Here is a 27,103-nt window from a genome sequence, read left to right on the forward strand (position 1 = left end):
CACATATAAACGAAATGAACCCTTGACGTCAATCAAACCCGGGTGTGCACCAAAAGTGCTAGTGTGAAAGCACCCTTAAAACAACTTAACTCTAAAACCACCTGCAGTCATCTCATTGTACATTGTAATCCCTGATGGAAATAATAAGGGCAAGGGGTATCCCAAATGGGTCGATATCTGGTGTCAGTGCTACTGGGTAGGAACCTGAGGTTTGTTCTGTGACATAAAGCCCTTATTGTCTACCATGTGTGCCCATTTGCCCAGGTCACAGAGCCAGCCAGTGAGGTCCCTGACCATATCAGACCCAACCATCTCATTAAAATGCTCACCAAGGAAATCCAGTACCTTGAGGTAAGCCAGACTGCTTGTAACAATGGCCATACCCAGGGTTTCAGAAATACAGAGGTCTGAAAAATGAGCTTGCTTGTGGGGGTTGGGTTTTTTTTATTCTCCTGATCTACATATGTGCATTTTAAGATGTCTAGAGGGCAAAATTCAGGCTAAACGGCAGTGGAAATTTATTCATGGTTGAGTTGTTTACATTCCTGTTTAACATTTCTATCGTAACACAGTTAAACACTTTCTGGCCACTCTGCTTTTTTAATAAAGTAACGGTAAAGCACAGCTTGTTTGATTTGATTGGCCGCTGTTAGAACGCTGATCAATATCGCAGTATCTTTGTTTAAAATGCAGAGGCCATGCTTGAAACATACTGGAACTTGGACAACAGTCATATCTAAAATAATACATTTACAGGTTTAATGTTCTAGGTTGCTCACTTTAAAAAATAAAAAAAAAGTTCTACGGAACGTCATAAAGGTCAGAAAGCAAGGGCATTAAAAAACAACACCAGAAAAATAAAATAAAATAATTTAAATAAATAAAACTGATTAAAAATGCAATAAGAGCAACAAATAGAAAAAGGAATAAGAAATCAGTTTATTATTATTATTATTATTATTATTATTCATAATTATTACTTTGTTTTATTTTAGCTCTTGTTGCTATTTGTATATATTAATAATAATAATAATAATAATTAATAATAATTAGTATTATTGTTTATGCTATTTTCCCATATTTGTATGATTTGATTATTTTTGCCATCAACTAACATTCACTTACTTAATATTTAAAAACACAAACAAATTATATGAATCAATATTTCCTATCCACTTTCATGCCTAAATTCACCTGTAGTATTTAAAATTATTTAAAATTTAGTTTAGTGTTTTATAATTTATTTAGAAAAAAAACATACAACTGTAATGTCACCAATTTATAAGTTAGCCTCTCTTACATGAAAATAATTGACTAAATTAAAAATATTATTGCATTTAATCTCACAATGCTGTTTTGATCACCCAAGGAGTATCAGAATGGGAATTGTGGAAGCAAGCCAATGAAATTTCAAGGAAGTTCTGCGTGTCCTTCAACGAGGTCGGCACACGAGAGAGGGTCTCACGCGCGCAGGAAAGCCAGACGTCTTCGTGAGCACCACCACCACCATCATCATCATCATCACCATCATCATAATCATTCTCACAGCCCTAAAGTTCCTTCCAACCTTGACATCTTCGAACAGCACACACAAGAAGTCTTAAGAAGACTTGAGATGGGTCCTTATGAGGAGGTAATTGGGATTTACGAATACCATAAACACCATTCAAGCTAATATATCTATAGGGAATCATTTTCCTGACCAATTGTCTTTCAGGATGCCTCCTTTAACCTGAAGGTCAATGGCAAGTTTAACAAGGTCTCCACGGCCTCAGCTGCAATGGCAGAGCGGAGTTTGGACACTAATCTGCGTCTGGTCCTGTGCAATGGACGTATAGTCAGGTAAACCTATGACGATTATCACACATTAGTCAGTAACTACAATAATTATAGCACATAAGTCACCACATTACCACATACAAATGACTCATACTGGCCTTCATGATAGTGTTCAATTTAGAAGGATTATGTAAGGTATTCGTCATTTTAGCACTCTGCTTGCAGTTGCAATGTTTTTGCTTGTCCTATTCTGGCTTTTTTTGGCCATAAAATATTGGGAACACATTCAAGTCCTTTTTCCGCCTCCAATTGTCCACACAGAGATGACAGGCAGCATGTTGGTGAAAAAAGATCAAGGATAAAGGAAGAGGAGGGCTTCAGAGATGTGAAGAGGGATTCTCTCAAGATTAAACTAGTACCTAAAGAGGAGGAACAGGAAGTGGATATTCAAATGAAAGCGGTGGACAAACATCATCATGAAGCCAGACAAGGGAATTCCTTTACAGGTACCCTCAAAAGTCTCACAATTTTATTTATGGATGATACACAATTCTTAAAAAAAATTACTCAAAAGTATTTGAACTTTTTGATTTTTTTTAATGTTTATTGTGTGCAGTGTTTTTTTTCTTTTTCTTTAAATGTAAGCAATTTTGTGTGTTCTGATCTGTGTTCTATTAATATTTATTTTTAGTTTATGTTAATTTTAGTTTAACTTTATTTTTTTCAATTAAGGTTAAATTTATTATTTTTTTCAGTTTTATTTTTTATTTTTTCCAGATAATAATTTTAGTGCTTCAACTGTTACTTCAGTTTATTGCCAAGGCAACATTTCTGGATTTTTATTTTATTTTATTTTATTTTATTTATTTTATTTTATTTTATTTTATTTTATTTTATTTTATTTTATTTTATTTTATTTTATTTTATTTTATTTTATTTTATTTTATTTATTTTATTTTATTTTATTTTATTTTATTTTATTTTATTTTATTTTATTTTATTTTATTTTATTTTATTTTATTTTATTTTATTTATTAATTTTTATTTTTATTTTTTATTTTTTTATTTTATTATCTTTCAGCTAGTGCATTAAATCTCATTGAAAATTGTGTCCCTGCCAGTAATAAGGAACTATTTCTTCCACAGAACAAGAGAGTTCAGATCTCAGGAGCAGAGAATCTGTACTTTCAGACATCTCATCAGACTCCGAATCAGAAGCGGAGTTCACTTCAAGGGTATGTTGCCATTTCCCTTCATGCACAGGAAGAGCATAGAGTCCTAGTTTAAGTTTAATCTGCTCTTCTTATCCTTGCAGAAAAAGAACTGCTCTGAGGACGAATCTGAAAGCTCATCAGAGGAAGAGGATGAAGAAAAGATTAGGACGAGTGGAGACGACCAAAATGAGGCCAAAAGTTGCTCCGGCTACATGACGAATATACATGAGTCCAGGCAAAGACTTGACCGTTTTGAAAAATGTCTTAAAAGGTGAGAGCTGATAGGGATTTTAGATGCCTGACATTGCCACATGACAACAAAATGCTGGGGAAGATTTAAGTGATGTGTGTGTTAACTAGATCTTAAATCACATTTGCAGTGAGTCTGCTGCCTCGCCAAGCACAGAAGAGGATGCTATCCAGGGAATGCTGTCTATGGCAGGGCTGTTGTATTCTCACCAGTCAGAAGATCCCAGCAGTTCACAGGAATCCTGGTGGTCCCGAACCAACCATCCCTCCCCTGACTACAGTAAGAGTTCATGACAGATTTTTAGCGCTTAAAAGCTTTTTTTTTTCTTTCATATAACATTATTTTGATGAATATTGCATGTGTTATTTTTCAATTCTCAGGTAAAAAGGAGATTGCATCAGGAGAGGAGAACCAGGATTCAGACAGCAATTCTTCACAGGTAACCGCTCAATGAGTTTTATCATGCATTTGAATATACAGTATGCCAGATTAAGATTTGGTTCACAGATGTAGAGTTCATCAGTCAGGTTCCGGAAGTAAACACGTTCATTTTCTCCATAGGGAAATAGATTTTTAGTTATAATTTACAAACTTTTAAAGACAGACCTATTGTGAGCTAGGGTTGTTAATCAATGGTGTATGCTTTGTTGAAGCCATCTGTTTACATCATTTCAAATCATTTTCAGTAAACTTAAAATGGTGTTTCTATAGGTATAATCCAACATTTAAAGGTGCAGTGTGTAGTATTTATGTGGATCTATTGACAGAAATGCAATATAATATACATAACTATGTTTTCAGTGGAGTATAAAGACCTTACATAATGAACTGACATTTTTTTTATTATCTTAGAATGAGCCATTCTTATCTACATACACAGTCCCCTTACAGTGAAATTGCCATTTTGCGCCGTCATGTTTCTACAGTAGCCCTAAACGGACAAACTGATCTACAGAGCGCTAGTCACTCTCTGCTGTCTCAGACGACGGCATCTTTGTCGACATAGCTTCTCTATGTGCTCCGAAAGGGAGGGGTGAGCGTTGAGTGATGCAATTCACAACCTCGCCGCTAGGTGCCGCTAAAATTCACACACTGCACCGTTAAATGGATATTTCTATATTTGACCATAGTTTTATTTTGAGGGTCATTTGCAGGGCTTCATGGGATTGTATTGCTTTCCTTCACTAAAGCTGTTAGTTACACCGTCTTGTACCTTTTTTTTTTCCCAAAAACTTTTTTGCTTTAAAAAACAGCTTGATTTTCTTGATGGCTTATACCACTTTAACACAGACTTTATTCATCCCTATGAGTGAAATTAATACAAATTTACTTTAATACAAATTTATGCCTGTATTCAAAATAGAGGGCCACCATTTCAATCTTTTTTTTCTTTATTTCCCCATCCTTCAGGAGGGCTTTCGGGAGCGTGAGCATTCAGAAGGAGGATGTCACACCACACTCAAGCATAGGATCCAGGAACACAAGAACTTCATGGACAGCCAGGGCAGTGGCAGCAACAGCAGCAGTGAGGCGTGGAGCAGTCACACACACTCCCCAGCTCATGGGGAAAGTCCTACATTGGGCTACCAATACTGTGAGACATCCCTGTCACCACCCCTGCACCCGTCCAAGAGGCCTGCCTCAAATCCCCCACCAATCAGCAATCAGGCCACCAAAGGTACGCCAATACCATTTTCTCTGCACATTAAACATTTTAACACAAAAGACGCACATTTCACCATTAAGCAGCCGCGGCTCGTCTGTAAGGGCAGGTTCGGCGACAGTGCCCCACCAAATTATTCATCCAAAACATAGACCTCTACATAAATTGTAAATATGTTCAGAATTCTGCAACAAATATTTTTGGGATTTCAAGTTATAAAGTGAGCATATTAAAATGTAACACATGGCTTTTGTCAGGCATGTATAATGGGGCAGCGGGTGCCTGTGCCCTCCACAGCTCTACAGCGCCCCATCATTTTTCAATATAAATCTGTGGTGAAAAACGGAACTGCTGCGTGCTTTAAATAAAATTTCACCCTGCCCCGCTTTTCACCTCGCTCCAGACCAAGTCGTATCAATCTGCTTCAGCTATATGTATTTTAGTCTCCATCAGGTCAGTAACTAGTTAGCTTCTCTTCCTATGTGGAGTAGCGTATCAAATTGGTGAAAGTATAAATCCTTTAGTTTAAACGTGCTCGTGAATAGCCTTTATATGGTTCTGTTGTGTTTGTTTTATGTTTAAGAATAGACATGACATAATTTTTTTCACTGGAATTCCTTCACAACTTGTAATATTTTAAAACAACATTTGGTAAATAATACATTAAGTCAACTCTAAGATAGCGTTCTATGCGTGTGCCGTGTGTATTTAAAGCCCGTCGATCAACATTAGAGCGCCACCCTCAGGCTGAATAACGCAACATCTGCCAAAAGTGTTCTGCGTGTGTTCAGCTATTACAATATAAAGCTTACAAAATGTTACGGTCAAGAGCCACTACTGCCATTTTAAAGGGAAAGTTCACCCAAAAATGAAAATTAGCCCCTGATTTACTCACCCTCAAGCCATCCTAGGTGTATATGATGACATTCTTCTTTCAGACGAACACAATCTGAGTTATATTAAAAAATGTCCTGGCTCTTCCAAGCTTTATAATAGACCCTTTTCACAGACTGTGATGACACGTTTTAACGGTTATCAATAAATCCTGCAACGTTTTTTGTATTTTCATTTTTAAAAAATATATGTAAGTTTATAACACTAATACTTTGTATTTTATTACTTTTGCATCAAATTACAATAAAAAGGTTAGCGCTGCTGTGAGGGTGTTTAGTAATAGCGTCTATGGGAGTGATGGTAAAAAATAACCTATTTCTCTCTTTTCACTGCCGTTATCAATCTCACTCCATTTTTTCCCTCTTTTTGAAAGTTCACTACTGTGGCATTTTTCTTTTGCTATGTGAGCAAATGGGCACACAAAAAAAATATTTAATGTATTCTCTCATTCACAGCTATAATATTTAACCCAACTATGACAACTTCTGCTCTGAGAAACCCGGAAATGTGAAAAGGGTCTATGGCAGGGAATGGCTGTTTCTGTTTTGAAGTCCATAAAAGTGCATCCATCCGTCATAAAAGTGCTTCACACGGCTCCGGGGGGGTTAATAAAGGCCTTCTGAAGTGAAGCTTTGTGTAAGAAAAATATCCATATTTAAAACTTTACAAACTATAATCTCTAACTTCCGCTAACTGTCATATGCACGTTCACGAGAGACTGGCGTTCCAGTGTATGACGTAGGATGGAGGTGTAGCGTAAGTTCCAGTGACAAATGCGGAAGCACAGAGGATAGAGCAAAATAAAACTTGGTGCTCACAAGAACTAGCATATTCTCACCGGAGCATCCTACGCCATACGCTGGAATGGCAGTCTCTCGTGAACGCGCGTACGACAATTAGCGGAAGTTAGAGATTATCGTTTGTAAAGTTTTAAGTATGGATATTTTCCTTACACAAATACATCGCTTCCCTTCAGAAGGACTTTATTAACCAGATAAAGATCCAGAGCTGTGTTTGGCACTTTTATGGACTTCAAAACAGAAACAGCCATTCACTGCCATTATAAAGCTTGGAAGAGTCAGGACTTTTTTTTTTTTATTGTAACATCGATTGTATTTATTTAGTTAAGTTAGTTATCTATCTGTTTATGTTAGTTATGCATCTATTTTATATCAATTTATTTATTTTTTATTTGCTTTTGTTGTATTTATAATTTAGTTTTTTGTTTATTTATTTGTTTTTTATATTTTTTATGTAATTTTATTTGGGTTTTTGTTAATTTTTTATATATATATATATGTATATATATATGTGTATATGTGTTGTTAAATTATAAAATAAGATAAAAATAAAATGTCTTTCTCTTTCTTGTAGGTAAACGTCCTAAGAAAGGCATGGCTACAGCTAAGCAGCGACTGGGCAAGATTCTCAAATTGAGCAGACACAAACCATTCTTTGTGTAGTAGCAGTGATGGCAAATTTGGGAGGCTGTGTGTGCATGGTAAAGGTGACAGGGTATAAAGTGTGTTTGGGTCAACACATTTGGTCATAAGCATTTTATTGGGCTACCAATCAACTCGAAGATTCGGAATGATCTGAAAAAGCGCTTCGCCCAACATGGTTTCCTAGTTTTGCTAATATGCATCCAAAGGATCAAGGTGACTGAAAGGAAATAAGACTGAAAACATTGCTTTTTAAGGCTTAAAAATTGGATCAGGTTGAAAGCAAAAGACTAGCTGCTTCCCACAGCTAAAAACGCATCACTTCATTGATGTACGTGTGAAACAAGGAGGGAAATGAGTGATTAACTGATTTCGTAAAGGTGCTTGACTTTTTTTGTTTTCTCATTTTGTGATTGCAACCTACTTTTCCTAGCCGATTACTCCAGTGAAGAAAATTTGCATTACTGCCTCAAAATTCACCAAGGCTGACCACTTGAACTACCTGTCAATCAAAATGTTCCCATTTTAAGTGAAATGAAAGGAAAAAATGTATTTTGTATTCATATTGGCATATTTTATATTGCAAGCTAAGTAGAGTGGGCTATTTTAGCTATATTTGACCCCGTGCTGCCACCTAGTGGGCATCCAGAGACTGACTTTTAAAAGATGTTTGAAGGTATCATTCAAATGGTCTGTGACAACACATTTTCCCTTAATTTATTCCTTTTTTTATATGTTGGTGCTTGATTTTTTTTTTTTTTTTTTTCTATACTGTTATTAAATGACGTATTTATTACTGATGAAAGAACAATTTATATCATTGAGCATTTAGGGAGGTTTGCTGTTCTTTAGGGTCTTAATATGCATCTGTTTTGAAACATGTTTAGATATTTGTGGCCGTACAAACATTTGTGCACCGGCTCAGCCATTTTTCACAATTTCATCTGTATTTGTATTGCATTGTGGGTAAGAACAAAATGTGTTGTGTAATAAGAAGCCAATATTTAATCCAAAAACCTGCCCAATGTAGTCCCCTTACCTTAAAGTCACGATGTTTGAAAGAGAGAAAAAAAAAATTTTGAATCCGCACTGAGCCAGTAATGTCACCTCCTGTCATTTGGCTGGTTTTAACTGTTATTCTAAAGATCTGGTTTCAAACATGTGTCGTCGTTTCCATAAGTATAAAGTTCAGCTGCCTCATCGATTTCTAAAGCATTGAAACACTGTTTGAACTGGTGCTGTGTATAGTGAGAAAACGAGACGTTTAAGATGGCCATGGAGCGTGGTGGGAGAATGTTTACCTTTTTTACGTTGAAATGCATTTGGCTACACGTCTTTTTACAAAGAAACGAAAAGAGTATTTATTTTTGTAAAATAAGTCTTAACAGAGAGAATTTTTGGAAATTGTACCAACAACGTGTATCGAAAAATGGCGTTTTGTAAGATATGTTTGTGATTTTTCGAGGTAGTTTACTCTGGTTTTGTGTGAAAGACCTCAGGTAATTGTTCACGCTCAAGGTTTTGGATTCCCTTTGATGAATGCCAAATAATGAAATTATAAAAGTCAGGTCTTGCTTTCAATTGTGGTGACCCGACAGCAAGAAGAGCTGTTTTATCTATAATCTTATATGAACATTTCTCGAACAAGTATCCCCATGAAAGAAAATCTCATTCTTTTGTATTCCCGTTTTGTTTAAAACATTTACAGCAACTTCAAAGCTCTTCAGGCAATAACGCACATTCCATAAGCTTCCAGGAACTTTGATGGATTTCATTGACTTGCTGAGGTACATGTACAGCAGCTCAGGGCTCACACATGGACTGTTTTTCCGACGAACAGCTTTGATACTAATTATTCTAAGGGCTTCAGTCAACCCAAAGGTGGATCGAATTGAACCGGTGATTACAACCAGCACAGTATTGCTACTGTATGTCATCTTGAAAGGTTTTTATGATGGTTTATTGTGGACTTTGACACTCAAGCATTGTGTTTTGATCCGTTTCGAAGATAAAACCACAATGCCATTAATGTAGCACCTGCTGTTTTTCCCCTTGGTAAGATCCTAGTTTGTTATGGTGCTATTTGTCTGACCAGGATTTTGGCCGAAGTGCACACGTACTGCAGTCAGAACCGTTTTGTCGTTTGGGCGATCGGAGGAGCTTCTGTGTCTATCAAAAAATGCCGCACTGCACTAACCATGTCCTGCATTAGCTATGTTACACTACACTGTTTGAGTTTTTTTTAATTATTATTACTGTTTTCTTAATCACAATGACTATCTAAATGTGCTGAATAATAGTCCAAAACATTGCTGGCCTGCAGGCAGGGTTTGTACCATGCAGTACTTGTACAGTATTTATTTGGCATTCTCGTTGTTTTCCATTTTTCTGGTCTTGCAATCAATTACTTGTTTGTTTATGGTGTGTCCCTTCTGATTTTCAATGCATTCAACTGTTTGAAAGTTTTTATATGGTTGTATAATTTTGTTCAATATTTTGTGACACTGTTATCCACAGCTTGAAATTGGGATTTTCAGTTGTACAATGTGGCCTGTACATATTAAAAAGTTTTACGAGTGAATATTGCGTTTCTGGGTGTTTTGTTAACATTGTTTCAAGCTCATTGCTAACCAACTGCATGATATTATCCAAAAAGCAATATTGATTGCATTATTTGGACCCTTAAAATACACCATGAGAACTGATTAGAACTGTAAAGGTTTTCTTTTATAATATTTTTTTTTGTATTTTACTACATTTATATTTACATATATGTGTATACAGTGTGCATATGGGCACCCGGACTGGTCTGCGGCTATGCAGCCCCATACGCAACAAGTATTCTGACACCTTTCTATCAGAACCAGCATTAACTTCTTGAGCAATTTGAGCTACAGTAGCTCGCCTGTTTGATCGAACCACACGGGCCAGCCTTCGCTCCCCACGTGCATCAATGAGCTTTGGCCGCCCATGACCCTGTCACCAGTACGCCGATGTTCCTTCCTTGGACCACTTTTGATAGATACTGACCACTGCAGAACGGGAACGAGAGCTGCAGTTTTGGAGATGCTCTGACCCAGGTGTCTAGCCATCACAATTTAGGTCCGATCTGTTTTGCCAGCAAAGCGGGACCCAACACGATATTACGTCATAATGTTATGCCTGATCAGTGTATAGACATTATAACCATCGAGGCATGGACTCCACTAGACCACCGAAGGTGTGCTGTGGTATCTGGCACCAAGATGTTAGCAGCAGATCCTTTAAATCCTTTAAGTTGCGAGGTGGGGCCTCCATGGATCGGACGTGTTTGTTAAGCACATCCCACAGATGCTCGATTGGATTGAGATCTGGGGGATTTGGAGGCCAAGTCAACACCTCAAACTCTTTGTTGTGCTCCTCAAACCATCCCTGAACCGTTTTTACTTTGTGGGAGAGCCAGCCGCCCATGACCCTGTCGCCGGTTCATTCACTTCACCTGTCATAATGTTATGCCTGATCGGTGTATGTATGTGTGTGTGTGTGTGTGCATATATGTGTATGTATTTGTGTAATAAAATAAATATAAAATTATAAGATATTTTACAGCTGAGCATAACTAGAAAGCATTTCTTTAACTACAAACGTTATTTTACTTACACACGACTGAAAATCACAGAATTACTTCACAATTTATTAACTTTGTTGAAACATTGTATTCACTGTAATGGTTCACATTATTGTTTTAAGTTTTTACGTTTTTACAACAATCATAAACGGATGTTTTCAAAGATAAAACATTCTTATTTAGAAAAAAAAATGAAATTACATTCTTGCAAAAAACCCAGCAGAGATCCAATCTATTCGTAATTGGCAATCCATTCACACAGCAACAGGTGTGTGTTTGCATCTGCGCGAAGCCTCTATCACTTTGCACCATTTGTGCGCATGGGGGGGGAGAGAGAGTGTCAGTGCGCGTCATTTAATATGTTGCGTAGTCTCGAGCTCGTGCGTCGTGCGCGAGCTCAATAAGCACCGCACTAGGTGCGCGCGCGTGCCGTGACAGTCGCCATTTTATTTTGAAAAATCCAAATCGAACCGAGGGAGAAAGCGACCTTTTATCAGTCAAGATCAGAACGAAGAAATACGACGAAAATGATCATCCGCTCGTAATTTTTCCAGGATCGAGGTAACACGTCCTCTCACCGTGTTGGGGTTTTTGCCAAAATCTTACAAATAGCTGAAGATATTAATTGCTTATATGTTTTCTGCTCGGCTAATTTAACGTTAGCTCGTTACTTAGCGTGTAGCTTACCTTGTTGGTTTTAACGGCAAAAAAGTCTTAAAATCCCAAACGACTCTGCGCGTACTGGTACGATCACAGTTAACGGTCTGTGGTAGTTCGGTGGATGCGATGATTTGTATGGATTTTTGAAAGCATAAATATAAGTAACGTTAAGGCTCTTGTGGTGAGCGCTGTAGCTACATGGTCACTGGAGTGATTTAGACAGCGAGTTTGTTGCCTTGCTCGGTTTCTCCAACCATATAAATGTGTTGAGTGAGGCCCTGGCGACAGCAGTGTAGCCGTATGCAAACCATGCGTGACTGCTTATGTTCACTTGCACTGATTCACATTATCTTACATGTATACTAAATTGTTTTTACTCAACTATCAGTGCATTTAATACGCCTTTATCCAAAAGTAAGATGTTTGGTTGCCAGATTTGAGCAATATTGATGCTAGAACTGTATGCTATGGAAGTGTTTGCCAGTATTTAACTCTTGTCTGTTGTACATGTCTAACATTTAATGCCCAAAACAAACAAGCAGACTGGTCCTGTCAGCTAAGTGTAGACCTCGACGAGCATGTTGGGAACAGGCTAGTGCTCGTCACCGTTCGAAACAATGAGGTTTAGGCTGTTAGCTTAGCTGCTAGCCAGCTCTGGATTAGCATGACTGCTGTTGAATCTGACAGAACTGGTCGTTAAAAAGCTATCGGGTGTTCATTTCGTGATAATTTAGTTGAGTAGGTGATAACTCTACAAGAAGAGGCGTTTCGTGTCAAAGTTATGTAGATATTAATAAAGAAGCAACTTAGATTAAAGACGAGTTAGCACTAGTAATGCTAACGGTGTTTTCCACAGCCAGGCTGGGAGTGTTTGATCGTTTGATGTCGAATTGTTGTTAGGAGCTGTTTCGTGAAAACAACACAAGTTACTTATTTGTAAGGCAGGTTAATTTCTATTCAAATTATTTAACGTTTTCAGTAGTCATCTGTGTTGTTTCACATGTCTAGTGTTTGAAACTGAAATTATAATTTATTGTTGCTTAACTGCCCTAAATTTGTTATTTCTATTGTATTTTGTTTACACTCAAACTTTCAAGAAAAGTCCTTCAGCAGTTAAATGAGTTTAGAAAACACGGCTTTATGTTGTGGAAATAAGTTTTGCTTGTTTAAGGTTTCAAAACGTCACACTTCATACATCTATTTTATCATAAATGTGCCTGCAATCTCTTGGCAGCTTTAATGTATCAGGAACCGAACGTACTAAAGGTTTATTTACTCTGTTTTGTGCGACCCTTCAACTTTAGTCAAGGCCTGTGAGAGACTTCCGGTTTTGCAGCTGCACCGTTCAGTTCCTCTAAGCGCGTTAAAAATATAACAGAAAGTGACAGAAAATGTGTAACTGGAGTTCTGAAGCCTTTTGTATTTTTATTTCAAATGGTTCAATTTACTGGTACATTGTAAGGTTTTAATGATTTAAGTTTTTAAAGGGACAGTTCACCCAAAAACAATTTTTTTATTTGCCCACCCTTATGGCTTTCCAAACCTGCATCCTAATTTGTATCCTTATGCACTATTCTATACCATTTTGTTAGTGGTGTATCAATATATCGTGTCACACTATATATTGCAAAACAAAAATGAAACCGTATGTATCATGTATTGTGGCAATATGTATTGTGAATAGTTCATTTAAAAGGAAAATTACTACGTGATGGTTTACAGAGTTTTAGTGCCAGTACTTCAATATACATATTCAACATTATATAGTAGTTTAATGTATAATATTGCAATGGGGGAATATTTGTGGGTCCTGATGCCAAATATCTTATGTTACCAGTAGAATAGTGTCCTACATTATTTTAAATATCTTGTCAGTGATAGCGCGCAAGCATAATTCAGTATTTTCAGCCTCAGAATCATGAATATTTTTATATTCTGGTGTCACCATTGTCATGTGCATTGGGTTACCAGCACCAAGTCCAAGAATATTCATTTCCACCCCCAATGTAATACCAAATTTAGCATTTTAATCAACAGAAAAAATTTTTTGTTAACCTTTTACCATATGTCTTAGTGTATCGTAAAATCATTGTATCGTGAGTGCATGATATATATCGAATCGTGACATGAGCTTATCGTTACACCACTACCATTTTGTTCATTTTGTGGTGTTAATAGTGTTCAAACTTCACTCAACTCTATTCTATCGGACCATTGGTGCATTTGCATCCACTTTCCGCAATATCAAACGTGCATGCCGCATGATAGAAAACAAAACACGGTCAATATATTGTTTTTTATTAATTTGTTGCTATTATGCGATGCAGAGTAAACAACACTTGGGTTTAATCATCAACAATATCATCCCTTACATGCGTTTTATTGAAATAAAAAACATTGTCATCAGTTAAACGGCATGCACAGGTTACTTTTCCTGAACAAGTGCACGCCCGAGTCCATGTTGCTTTCACATTCACGTGAATCGCTTCATAGAGTGCAACCAAACTCAGATAACCTCTTTCAGCTAGTCTAGGCTTCGCTACCCCTGTGCGCTCCCGGGTTTGCATGACCGTTTTCACACTAGAAATGTTTCATTGCAAACTGCCCCGTTTTGAACTAAACTGCCAATGTGAAAGCACCCTTAATTTACCTGGGGGAAATGTGGGACACTTCATGCAGTCGACTGTGCAAGCTTTCCTTATATAGGGGCAATCAGACTGATGTCGGGTGATAAAATAATCTTATAAGACTAATACATTAGACCAGGGGTCGACAACCTATGGCACGCTTGCCAACATCAATCAAAGCACTCACCGCGCTCTCCAAGCTAATTGGGTGTTAAGACCTGTATCATGTATCAGTAGATAAAACTGCAAAAAGCTGAAAGAGGTGTATATATTTAATTTAAATAAAAGCCCTCAAACTTGCATATGGATGTACTAGGTATGTAACGGTTCACTCAACTGATTCATGATACTAATTTCACGATACGATTTTCTCTCAATTTTTTTATAACAAAATGAGATTTAAGACAAATTATAAAATATGTGTCCTTTTATTTCTCAGGCAAATTTCTGCATATTTCTTTGTAAATTTAAATATATATTTTATGTCAAATAACTCGATTAAAATTCCTCAAAGTCCCTTCAAGGAGATCTTCCAATGGTGTTTTCCTTCTTCACCCTCGTCCTGCACTGAGGAATAGCAGAAATTTAAGTACAACAGTGATGGGATTCACATTGTTATAGAGGCAAGATTTTAATCAGAATTTGTATCATTACACTTGCAAGAGTTAGAAAAACAGAACCCATTTAGATAAAAATGCTATAATCAACAAATTATCGGGGGGGGGAAATCCCTGTACACATTTAGAGAGAGATGGTAAAGATTTCTCCTTCAGTCGGTGGAATACATCCTCGCGCTGGTCTTTTTCTTGATGAGGAAGAACCTGGAATCCAGAGCCTTGTATCTTTCGCTGTGAAAAACACTCCTTGTGATCTCTGTGGCAATCGCCCTTGACTCCGTGAGTGGGGCTGCAAATCCGCTGGTCAGTGTGGTTTGGCCTATTATCTTTTTACATGCAGACAGAGGTGACTGGAGCCTCTCACTGTGGTGATTATTAGTTTTCGGAAAGTGAAAATGCAGCCATACCTCCGATTTGAATGAGTCAATGTAAACTACGTGCTTGTCACAGGTGCGCTCGCGCTTAACTTCCATATGAATGAGCTGAAAACATTCACTGAGTTCGCTCTTCTTCGCGCCAGTGTGCATGCACAGTCCGTAACACTAGCTACAACTTGCTCGTTGCTATCGTGCCTGCAAAGCGAGGTCACAGTATATGGTTTCACCTGCTGTTTAAAACGTGTATCGCGATTCGTTTAACATCTCAACCGACTTCAATCGTCACACGTTTGTATCGATTTTCAGCTGGCTCCAACTGAATCGTTCCATCCCTAGTATGTACATTTTTAGCTAATCAACCCTCATAGTGTCACAGCCTGTTTTCTTAAGTTAGGTGCCATTAATACAATTAAAGTGATATTTTACTCCTGTGCTAGCACGCAGATCTGACAAACCGTTCGGTTGCCTATTGTAGTTATCCCTACCCATGCCTTAAGGTTGCCGACCGCTGCATTAGACTGTGTAATGTAGGGCTGCAACAGCTAATCGATAATAATTGATAATGAAAATCATCGGCATTGATTCTCGTTACCAATTAGTCGGGTCTGCCCTCTGTGCATGGAAAACTTCCACCAAACGCGGGAAAGGTACATGATCCAGGCTGCCCAAAACATGAGAATTCTTTATTTTAAGCTTCAAGCTAATGCATTAGCATTTAACATACCCTGTCATTCGCTTTGACAGATGTGTGTGCGTCCTCGGTGCAAAACGTTCATTTTACAGGTTATATCTGTAAATGTTACTAATTCACGTGAGTATTTAAATTTTGCATGAAGCCGCGTCCTCAGTCACTGAACGAGCGTTGGCACAGTGTGTGCATGCGCGTCAAACATACAGAACGCAGTCGAGGGGGTGACAATTAATATTCAGTGCAAAAACATTGATGTAGCTGAAATATCTGCAGATGGACGCTAAATTTAGGTTTAAAGTCAACATGTAATTCAAGTATTTTATGATGGTAGTATCTGTAGTAAGTAGTAAGACGTTTCTTATAGCTTATTTACAGGATAAACAAATTACAGTAACAGGTTACTTTGTCTATAGCGAATGTGTGTTCCTGCAGAACGTTCCTCTTATCTGGTAACATCGGCATTGTTTTCTTTTTTTAATGTAGGTATTAAAACTGTCCTTTTGCTTAGTAACTTTTTTGCACACAATGTATAGCACAAATATACCCTTATGACAATTAACCATGGTTTTATTACAGGATGTGGAATAGTGTTTTGTGGAATAGTGTTTTGTGGAATAGTGTTTTGTCAAAAAAAAAATTGGGCTTTTATCCGATTTATCGATAAAGCGGAAAAATAATCAACCAACTAATCGATTATCAAAATAATCGTTAGTTGCAGACCTAGTGTAATGCATTGTATGTGTAGCACAAGTTATAAGTCATGTCCCAAAATAATTTATTTAGATGAATGTTATATGGACCACAAACAACGCATTTCTCATTGTCATCTTTTGCGTTATATAAAAGGAAGGTCATACAGGTTTGAAACGAGTAAATGACCATTTGTTTTTGGGTGAACTGTGCCTTTAACGTGTTCTGGAAATATTGTTGAATGTTTTATGCAGCAACTGAATATCTACTGTGCTCTTATTTTAATTTGTCCATTCTAATTGCTTTTTATTTATCATTTTGTCCAGATGTTACACTAAGAACTGCACTGAAGGACTTTACTTGGAATCAGCATCCACCCAGACACTCTGCTTGTTGGACACCAGACACTTTTCACACCTTTTGGGGGGGGGGGGACCGACAGAAGTAACCTATCACTGAAGTGACTAAAGGGGAATAATGGTGATTTTGCGCCGGGCTCGGCCGCCTGCTTCCGCCCCAACCAGCAATGAATCTTGACTCGCTCTCGCTGGCTTTGTCTCAAATCAGCTACCTGGTGGACAATTTAACTAAGAAAAACTACAGAGCCAGCCAGCAGGAAATACAACATGTGAGTGCATTAGTGGTTGATGTCCTAAATACACTTAGGCTATGTTCAGACTGCAGGCAAATTGGATTTTTTTCTCAAATCAGATCTTTTCAGGCAGACCGTCCACATTATTAATTGCAAGTGATCAAATGAGATTTGTGTGTCCAGACTTACCCAACCTATCTGCATGGGTTGCTTTGGTAAATACGTAGGCATACCCACGTATGAGACGAGGCTTTCAAAACGGTTCAGGAAAAATGGAAGTGCATCATCTTGCTCCCCAAATAAGCACCCTGTCGAGTTGAGGTGCAGAACTCCTCCGTCGCACAGAGAAATGACGAAATCTTTGGACATACCATTTGAATACCAGCATTTCCATCACCAGTTTTGATTTTATCGTTGTGTGTCACGTTAGAAGTCCCATTTGAGCATCCAGACTGAGACGCATCTATAAAAATCTGATTGGAATCCTATTTCAAACCACCTCGATATGTTGGTTTGAATCATATTTGAAAATCTGACTTCATGTGGGGTTTTTATTTGCTGTCCAGACTTTAAAAAACCCATTTGGATTAGGGCTGTAAAATCGGTTAATTGTGATTTAATCGCATCTAGCAAGTGTTTGTTTACATAATGTGTGAATGTGTAAAATGTACTAATTTAACAAAGTTACAAATTTAAATGTATATTCCTGTGCGTCTGTGTATATATGCATAATACACATGCATATAAATGTGTGTGTGTGTGTGTGTGTGTGTGTGTGTGTGTATATACAGATTTGTAATAGCCTATGTATACACACACACATTATGTAAACAGACTTTTATGTTAGATGCGATTTAATTGATTTTACAGCCCTAAAATGTATTTTTGCTGGCAGTCTGAACATGGCAGTTTTTTAACCTGGAACATAAAGTGAACATTGTTAGTTCCATCAGCGAACTAAAGGTACTGACAATTTGATGCGTCGCTTTTTCTCAGATTGTGAATCGTCACGGCCCTGAGGCAGACCGGCATTTATTTCGCTGTCTCTTTTCCCATGTGGATTTCAGTGGCGATGGTAAAAGCAGTGGCAAAGATTTCCACCAGGTAATATATGTAGCTTCTGTTTTGAAAGTGGAGACAGTTTATCAAAAATAAAAGCATATTAGTTTCAGTATTTGTTTAACGTGTTATTTCACATCTCTTATTTGCTTCAGACACAGTTTCTGATCCAGGAGTGTGTGTCTCTTATTACGAAACCAAATTTTATTTCAACGCTTTGCTACGCCATTGACAATCCCCTGCACTATCAAAAGGTTTGTTCATCTGCCTTTCAAATGTAACCTTTTATATTCAATGCCAAGTGATTAAGTGGTTGTTTTAGAATACATTCAGTTCATCGGTTGTATGTCTGCTTCTTTGTAGAGTTTGAAACCCTCACCTCATTTATTTACTCAGCTGAGTAAAGTTCTCAAGCTTAGCAAGGTTCAAGAGGTAGGCCAATGTATTTCACAATAGTCAAAAATAGTAGTTTTCGTCAAATGAATGCAAGGACTAAATCTATCGCTTTCACCAGGTGATTTTTGGCCTTGCTCTGCTGAACTCCAGCAGCGCAGACCTTCGAGGGTTTGGTAAGTGTTAACTTCCTGAGTTATTTTTGTGTTTCAGTTTCACTTCTGCGGCATTGGATGCTTTGCTAACTTTTTCGGCGCAACAAACCCTGGTTGCTTTCTTTCACAGCTGCTCAATTTGTGAAGCAGAAGCTCCCTGACCTTCTCCGCTCGTACGTGGACGCGGACCTCGGAGGGAATCAGGAAGGTGGCTTCCAGGACATTGCCATAGAGGTTCTGCATCTGCTCCTCTCCCATCTTCTGTTCGGTCAGAAGGGCACGAGCGGAGTCGGGCAAGAGCAGATTGACGCGTTCCTCAAAACACTGTGCAGAGGTTGGTGGAAAAATCTACTAGAAGATCGCTTCTTGCATGTTATATTTGGCTGGTTCTCCAGATTGGAATCGGTTCTCATGCTGTGCGCCAGAGTCATTTAGTCCTATGTTTTTGTTTGTGTCCCAGATTTCCCGCAGGAGCGCTGTCCTGTGGTGCTCGCACCACTGCTGTACCCTGACAAACGGGACATTCTCATGGACAGGATCCTGCCAGACTCTGGAGATTTAAACAAGACCATGATGGAGAGTTCCCTTGCTGACTTCATGCAAGAAGTTGGCTATGGCTTTTGTGCAAGGTATTAACCATTTAAATAGAGAAAAAAAACACCTAAAATGTAATTCGCACACCCTCATGTTATTCCAAAGAATTTTGGCATGCACTATTGCCAAGAATATGGTTAATGTATAGAAAAAGGTTTTGTGTACTTGGTATAAAGTTTTTGTCTCTTGGAAAAACACCAAAAATGTGCTATTGATGTTTAAAGGGATCCCATGTATTGATTGATTGATGTTTCCCCAGTCTTGAAGAGTGCAGGAACATAATCCTGCAGTATGGGGTGCGAGAGGTCACAGCCAGTCAGGTGGCCAGAGTGCTGGGCATGATGGCCCGCACTCACTCCGGGCTGTCCGACGGCATTGGCCTACAGGTACGTTCCCTGTCTGGGCCTGTTTTAGCTGCTGCTGGAATTCTATTGTAACAAAGCTAGATTAAACAAAGGAGTGTGAGCAGGTTTGAGTAACTGGTTTCTCTATTTGTAGTCCATTTCCAATCCAGTGGGCGGAGGGATCTGGAGTGATGGGAAGGACAAGAGTGATGGCTCTCAGGCTCACACCTGGAATGTTGAAGTTCTGATTGATGTGGTCAAAGAAGTGGTAAGATTCTCATTATATTAGGTGGGACTGCACAGTTTGGGGGGAAAATATTGTGAGAATTGCAAGTTAAAATGTTGCACTTAAAAAAAAGCTAAACTTTTGCTGTGCTTGTTTGTCGGGCAACATTATTTGGCAAAAATGGATATGTTGGTAGAAAACCACTTAATACCAGTTTATAAGCGCTTTGGCAAGATGTTTGGTACATGTCGAGTTCCCAAATGCATGTTATAAGCGACAAAAATCAGAGCAGAGTGCATATGCAATATACACTCACCTAAAGGATTATTAGGAACACCTGCTCTATTTCTCATAATGCAATTATCTAATCAATGGCAGTTGGTTCAGTGCATTTAGGGGTGTGGTCCTGGTCAAGACAATCTCCTGAACTCCAAACTGAATGTCAGAATTGGAAAAAAAAGGTGATTTAAGCAATTTTGAGCGTGGCCTGGTTGTTGGTGCCAGACGGGCCGGTCTGAGTATTTCACAATCTGCTCAGTTACTGGGATTTTCACACACAACCATTTCTAGGGTTTACAAAGAATGGTGTGAAAAGGGAAAAACATCCAGTATGCGGCAGTCCTGTGGGCGAAAATGCCTTGTTGATGCTAGAGGTCAGAGGAGAATGGGCCGACTGATTCAAGCTGATAGAAGAGCAACTTTGACTGAAATAACTACTCGTTACAACCGAGGTATGCAGCAAAGCATTCGTGAAGCCACAATACGCACAACCTTGAGGCGGATGGGCTACAACAGCAGAAGACCCCACCGGGTACCACTCATCTACACTACAAATAGGAAAAAGAGGCTACAATTTGCAAGAGCTCACCAAAATTGGACAGTTGAAGACTGGAAAAATGTTGCCTGGTCTGATGAGTCTCGATTTCTGTTGAGACATTCAGATGGTAGAGTCAGAATTTGGCGTAAACAGAATGAGAACATGGATCCATCATACCTTGTTACCACTGTGCAGGCTGGTGGTGGTGATGTAATGGTGTGGGGGATGTTTTCTTGGCACACTTTAGGCCCCTTAGTGCCAATTGGGCATCGTTTAAATGCCCCGGCCTACCTGAGCATTGTTTCTGACCATGTCCATCCCTTTATGACCACCATGTACCCATCCTCTGATGGCTACTTCCAGCAGGATAATGCACCATGTCACACAGCTCGAATCATTTCAAATTGGTTTCTTGAACATGACATGAGTTCACTGTACTAAAATGGTCCCCACAGTTACCAGATCTCAACCCAATAGAGCATCTTTGGGATGTGGTGGAACGGGAGCTTCATGCCCTGGATGTGCATCCCACAAATCTCCATCAACTGCAAGATGCTATCCTATCAATATGGGCCAACATTTCTAAAGAATGCTTTCAGCACCTTGTTGAATCAATGCCACGTAGAATTAAGGCAGTTCTGAAGGCGAAAGGGGGTCAAACACAGTATTAGTATGGTGTTCCTAATAATCCTTTAGGTGAGTGTATATAGTAAATATTAGTCTTTGCAATTGGATATTCACCCTAAGCCATATTATGATTTTGATTTTATTTTAATTATGCATCTCTAATTTTAAATGCTTTACCAGGTCAAATGTCAGTTATTTGGCTGGCAGCTAAATTGTCCCATATTTTTTCCTGTATTTGACTCTGCTTGTTTTCCTCAGAACCCCAATCTGAATTTTAAAGAGGTGACCTATGAGCTCGATCACCCAGGCTTTCTGATCCGGGACAGTAAGGGCCTTCAGATAGTGGTCTATGGGGTCCAAAGGGGTCTGGGAATGGAGGTGTTCCCAGTGGATCTCATCTACAGACCATGGAAGCATGCAGAAGGACAGGTAAAAAATGGTTTATTAGCAATTGTCGCCAAATCAATCATTAAATTACTCGTCCAGAACTTTGCATAGGAAATGAAATGGCATATTGAGTCCCTGCTGTTCTGTTCTCCAGTTATCGTTCATTCAGCACTCCCTGATGAGTCCTGAAGTGTTCTGTTTCGCTGACTACCCCTGTCATACGGTTGCCATTGACATCCTGAAGGCCCCACCTGAGGATGACAACAGAGAAATAGCCACATGGTTAGTGCTCAGCCATTTAAGACAATCTAGTCTTTCCAAAAAGTGACTGTTTGTTGTATTTGTATGTTTAATGTCTTCTCCTTTCACTTTTGTTAACAGGAAGAGCTTGGACCTAGTGGAGAGCCTCTTGCGCCTCTCTGAAGTTGGGCATTATGAACAGGTGAAGCAGCTCTTCAGCTTCCCCATCAAGCACTGCCCGGACATGCTGGTGCTGGCGCTGCTGCAGATCAGCACCTCCTGGCACACCCTGCGTCATGAGCTCATCTCCACTCTCATGCCCATCTTCCTGGGCAACCACCCCAACTCCGCCATCATTTTGCACTACGCCTGGCATGGACAGGTGGGTGGATTTGACATCTGTTTGAAGAGGTACAAAATTTCTTTATGGTGTCACTGCGTACTAATATGTGCCTGTGTTATGATTCCAGGGCCAGTCCCCCTCCATCCGCCAGTTGATCATGCACTCTATGGCCGAGTGGTACATGAGAGGAGAGCAATACGACCAGGCCAAGCTATCTCGCATCCTGGATGTGGCTCAGGACTTGAAGGTACCAATCTCCTCAGCTCCTGCACCTTCTGTCATGAGTACAAGATAATAGGTTTGGGAACTGAGAAACAGTTCTTCTGCAAAACTGGTTCTGAAACATGTTTTTAAATTCTGTCCATTGCAGTCTCTATCGATGCTGCTGAATGGTACTCCATTTGCCTTTGTTATTGACCTTGCTGCACTTGCCTCTCGCCGTGAATACCTCAAACTTGACAAATGGCTCACTGACAAAATACGAGAGCACGGGGTATGTGAGCGTTCATATTTACACTACTGTTCAAAAGTTTGGGGTCGGTAAGAATAAAAAAGCGAAATTATGCTCACCATGGCTGCATTTCTTTGATAAATTCGTTGAAAGCAGTAATTGAGTTTTTGCAGTTTAAAATAACTTTGCCATCACAAGGAATAAATTACATTTTAAAATATTAAAATAGCAAAGCTACATTTTCAGCAGCCTTTACTCCTGTCTTTAGTGTCACACGGTCTGATATGCTGGTTTGGTGTTCTGGTTTGGTTTTCAATGTTGAAAAGAGTCATGCTGCTTAGTATTTATAATAGAAATTTTGTAATAAAATCTGTTGTAACATTTATAAATGCCTTTTACTATCACTTTTAATAAATTTAATATATCCTTACTGAAAAAAAATATTTCTTTCCAAAAACTAAAAATCTTACAGACCCCAAAAATGGCAGTGTATTTGAATTCTAAGCAAATGTACATGAAAAACGTATGTGTTCTGTCTTCCATCAGGAACCGTTCATCCAGGCGTGCGTCACGTTCCTGAAGAGACGATGTCCCTCTATCATGGGTGGTTTGGCCCCAGAGAAAGACCAACCGAAGAGTGCTCAACTTCCTCCTGAAACACTGGCTACAATGCTTGCATGTCTGCAGTCTTGTGCTGGGTGCGTATGAAGCCTTGCAAATGTCTCTAAGTATGTCAAGAAAATGCTTGGGTTGCAGTTAAACACTTGTTTTTTTTGCCTTCTTTGAGCAGGAATGTGTCCCAAGAGCTATCAGAGACAATCTTGACCATGGTGGCCAACTGTAGCAATGTGATGAACAAGGCCCGGCAGCCACCACCAGGAGTCCTGCCAAAGGGACGAGCTCCCAGCACCAGCAGCTTAGATGCTATCTCACCTGTTCAAGTAACTGCAACCTTCCTACCTGATCGAAGATGACTATAAGTGTAATTTTTATTGTGTTATACTCAAATCTGTTCTGTTGTATTCCAGATGGACCCGCTCTCTGCAATGGGCTCTTTGAGTCTAGGTGTCTCGTCCACCTCTCATACCCCGAGCATGCAAGGATTCCCCAGCCTGCAGGGCTCTGCCTTTAGTAACCCCCAGTCCCCAGCCAAAGCCTTCTCAAACCTACCAAACCCAAACCCCAGCACCGCTTTCCCAGGGATCAACCCCCTTTCTTCGCAGCTCCAAGGTACCATGTGAATTTGTACACTCTGGTCCAGAACTTATTGAAGCTTAACGACTGTTTAACATGGTTTATTTTCAATTACAAATTCATTTGAATTTCAACATTTCTTGAACTTCTCAAGGTCCTTTGAGCACAAGCTTGACTGGGATCGGCTCAGGTTTGGGCATGCCCGCTGTCAGCAGCGACCCCTTTGGCACCAGGAAGATGAGCACACCAGGGCTTAACCCGCCCACATTTCAGCAGAGTAAGATGAAGGCCTGTAAGTGGTGGTGTGGCTGAGAGAGTGCCAGGCGCCTCAAGCTGTATTTCCTCTCAAAACTGGCCCTCAGTTTCTCACAAAAGTCCTTTTTGACATGCATTTCAAAGTGTCTCTGGGCCAAAAAAAGTATCATTATAATCTAAGAGGAAATACAGGTCAGTCCACATTACTGCAAGATGTTCTTGGCAACTAGTTTGGATCCGTGTGAAAATATAATCAGTTTTCTTCCATTAGACCTATGAAGGAAAACAAGCTGTTTGCCAGGAATTTCTGTTTTGTTTGTTTTTTCTGAATTTGCGCTTTGGTCAATCTTTGTACAAATTTAAGTTGTTTTTAAATGCATAAAGTGTTGTAACAGGGTTTTCTATGTTGTAGCTGACCTTTCTCAGGTGTGGCCCGAGGCAAACCAGCACTTTAGCAAGGAGATTGACGATGAGGCAAACAGCTATTTCCAACGCATCTACAACCATCCGCCACACCCCACAATGTCTGTGGATGAGGTGAGATTAGCAAAAGGAACTGACTACTCGACTCTAATTTCCCAGGTTCAGCTTTCACATTCATAGTTATTCTTTCAACCTAGGTGCTGGAAATGCTGCAGAGATTTAAGGACTCCAACATCAAGCGGGAACGGGAAGTTTTTAACTGCATGCTGAGGAATCTGTTTGAGGAGTACCGATTCTTCCCTCAGTATCCAGACAAAGAGCTGCATATCACCGCATGCCTCTTCGGGGGAATCATTGAGAAGGGCCTGGTCACGTACATGGCACTGGGCTTGGCCTTACGATACGTCCTGGAAGCCTTGCGCAAACCTTTCGGATCAAAGATGTATTACTTTGGGATCGCTGCACTAGATAGATTTAAAAATAGGTACTGCCACTAGTTTGTTTCCCAGCCATCATACAATAAAGATCTTGCTTGGAACGTATCTTGATATATTGAGTTGTGCATTTGTTTTAAATCTGAGCCACTCTCTTCCTCAGATTGAAGGACTATCCCCAGTACTGTCAGCACTTGGCATCAATAGCCCATTTCCTGCAGTTCCCACACCATTTACAAGAGGTAACCTAGTTTTTAATTTTATTTTGGTATATGCCCACAGCATCTTCCCATAATTTCTCACTCTGCACTAGACGGTTAAATTTCCAACTAAACAAGTCCTCTGTTGTGTGTTGTCAATTTTCTGTGTGTAGTATATAGAGTATGGCCAGCAGTCCAGAGACCCTCCTGTGAAGATGCAAGGCTCCATTACCACCCCAGGCAGCCTGGCTTTAGCCCAGGCTCAAGCTCAGTCTCAGACCCCTAAAGCCCCCCAACCTGGCCAAGCCATCACCCTAGTGACCACAGCCACCACGACCACCACTGCTGCCAAAACCACCACCATCACGAGACCTACAGCTGTTGGACCGAAGAAGGACGTGCCAGTAAGTGAACGTAGTCACTGTTCCGTAAATGTCATCCGAATGTTTTGCATATACAGAACTGTTATTTGATGTTTTCATTTCTTCCACAGCCATCAATCAACACCACAAACATTGACACCTTGTTGGTGGCCACGGACCAAACTGAAAGGATCGTTGAGCCCCCAGAGAACGTTCAGGAGAAGATTGCGTTCATCTTCAACAACTTGTCCCAATCAAACATGACCCAAAAGGTGTTTGTTTTTACAATTTATATAATTGGCATGACATTTTTTACCAGACGTTTGTGCTTTTAACCCCGGAACCATCTCTTGCTGTTTGTTTGAAGGTGGAAGAGCTGAAAGAGACTGTGAAAGAAGAATTCATGCCCTGGGTCTCTCAGTACCTGGTCATGAAGCGTGTCAGCATTGAGCCCAACTTCCACAGCCTGTATTCTAATTTCCTGGACACACTGAAAAACCCAGAGTTTGTTAAGATGGTTCTCAATGAGACTTACAGAAACATCAAGGTAACACTTTTTTGAAATATAACATAATATTAAGTTTGACATAAAACCTGAGGTATAGCTATGTTATGATGACTTCATGTTGTCCCTTTTTGTTTGTCAGGTCCTTCTTACCTCTGATAAGGCAGCTGCTAACTTCTCAGATCGATCCCTGCTGAAGAATTTGGGTCACTGGCTTGGAATGATCACCCTAGCTAAAAACAAACCTATCCTGTACACAGTGAGTTCATTTTTGTCAATCCCCTGTTCTTGAAACATTTATAGATGTTTTAAAAAACAAATCCAATTTGTTTTTATTAAGGGTGCTCTGATCAGGATTCTTGGGGCCGATTTACAGATTGCCGACCGAGCAATATTGGCCGATTATGATCAGAGATACCGATAATACTTAATTCTTAACGACAATGTATTTTAAGTATAAACAAAGTTAAGAGATGAGAGGATCACGAATTGACAACTCTCGATTCATATTAATGAAATGGATGACAGCAGGAATATTAGGCTGCTGTCACTAAGAACGAATGCAAGGATCCAATATACTGATACACATGCAACTTATTTCTCAACTGTTTGTTACTTAAGACATAAGTCACTGAGAGTGTTTAAGCAAATACTCGCAGGGCTGGGCATTTTTACATATTTCTGTGTGTATTTGACCATTTAGGCATGCTCAAAGTTCACTTTGGTGTTTTTGAGTTTTCTTCTCCGTCTTGGAGCCCACGCACATAGAAAGCCGCTTGGGGAACAGTATCACTTTCGCGGCTTAATGCAGTTTTTATAACACTTTTTATTATCGAGCACGTCCTGCAGTTTAGCAACAGTAGACTGTATTTTACGACAATCACTGATCTAGCTGATTCGCAGACATTGAGTTTGGGCTTTTAGGGAGGAACGAAACCGCTGTGAAGGAAATGAAAACTTAAATTGCACGGTCCTAGTTTCTTGCTGTCAT

At 39.3% G+C, this 27,103-nt stretch overlaps 2 protein-coding genes across 3 annotated transcripts in view; both read left to right on the forward strand.

The window, feature by feature from the left end:
* kdm7ab (lysine (K)-specific demethylase 7Ab) overlaps positions 1-9,823 on the forward strand; it is a 33,864-nt gene extending 24,041 nt beyond the window's left edge. The window contains exons 11-20 of the mRNA XM_079809403.1: positions 265-351; positions 1,370-1,633; positions 1,718-1,842; positions 2,101-2,285; positions 2,926-3,014; positions 3,095-3,264; positions 3,374-3,522; positions 3,624-3,682; positions 4,654-4,921; positions 7,175-9,823. Coding sequence (XP_079665529.1) covers positions 265-351; positions 1,370-1,633; positions 1,718-1,842; positions 2,101-2,285; positions 2,926-3,014; positions 3,095-3,264; positions 3,374-3,522; positions 3,624-3,682; positions 4,654-4,921; positions 7,175-7,263 — 1,485 coding nt within the window. The 3' untranslated portion in view covers positions 7,264-9,823. The remainder of the gene's footprint in view (positions 1-264; positions 352-1,369; positions 1,634-1,717; positions 1,843-2,100; positions 2,286-2,925; positions 3,015-3,094; positions 3,265-3,373; positions 3,523-3,623; positions 3,683-4,653; positions 4,922-7,174) is intronic.
* Positions 9,824-11,289: 1,466 nt separating this feature from the next.
* The window catches only part of cnot1 (CCR4-NOT transcription complex, subunit 1), a 30,275-nt gene continuing 14,461 nt past the window's right edge, over positions 11,290-27,103 (forward strand). For both annotated transcript variants that reach the window (XM_079809334.1, XM_079809335.1), the window contains exons 1-26: positions 11,290-11,410; positions 16,838-17,139; positions 18,100-18,207; positions 18,318-18,416; positions 18,526-18,594; positions 18,677-18,731; positions 18,841-19,044; positions 19,171-19,339; positions 19,564-19,690; positions 19,803-19,916; positions 21,577-21,747; positions 21,860-21,987; positions 22,087-22,327; positions 22,416-22,535; positions 22,659-22,781; positions 23,286-23,437; positions 23,530-23,680; positions 23,768-23,969; positions 24,088-24,210; positions 24,601-24,725; positions 24,809-25,095; positions 25,209-25,287; positions 25,419-25,649; positions 25,739-25,879; positions 25,975-26,154; positions 26,255-26,371. In XM_079809334.1, coding sequence (XP_079665460.1) covers positions 17,038-17,139; positions 18,100-18,207; positions 18,318-18,416; positions 18,526-18,594; positions 18,677-18,731; positions 18,841-19,044; positions 19,171-19,339; positions 19,564-19,690; positions 19,803-19,916; positions 21,577-21,747; positions 21,860-21,987; positions 22,087-22,327; positions 22,416-22,535; positions 22,659-22,781; positions 23,286-23,437; positions 23,530-23,680; positions 23,768-23,969; positions 24,088-24,210; positions 24,601-24,725; positions 24,809-25,095; positions 25,209-25,287; positions 25,419-25,649; positions 25,739-25,879; positions 25,975-26,154; positions 26,255-26,371 — 3,618 coding nt within the window. In that variant the 5' untranslated portion in view covers positions 11,290-11,410; positions 16,838-17,037. The remainder of the gene's footprint in view (positions 11,411-16,837; positions 17,140-18,099; positions 18,208-18,317; positions 18,417-18,525; positions 18,595-18,676; positions 18,732-18,840; positions 19,045-19,170; positions 19,340-19,563; positions 19,691-19,802; positions 19,917-21,576; positions 21,748-21,859; positions 21,988-22,086; positions 22,328-22,415; positions 22,536-22,658; positions 22,782-23,285; positions 23,438-23,529; positions 23,681-23,767; positions 23,970-24,087; positions 24,211-24,600; positions 24,726-24,808; positions 25,096-25,208; positions 25,288-25,418; positions 25,650-25,738; positions 25,880-25,974; positions 26,155-26,254; positions 26,372-27,103) is intronic.

The sequence above is a fragment of the Gobio gobio genome (genome assembly GCF_949357685.1).
Source record: "Gobio gobio genome assembly, chromosome: 25".
In the NCBI taxonomy this organism is placed as follows: domain Eukaryota; kingdom Metazoa; phylum Chordata; class Actinopteri; order Cypriniformes; family Gobionidae; genus Gobio; species Gobio gobio.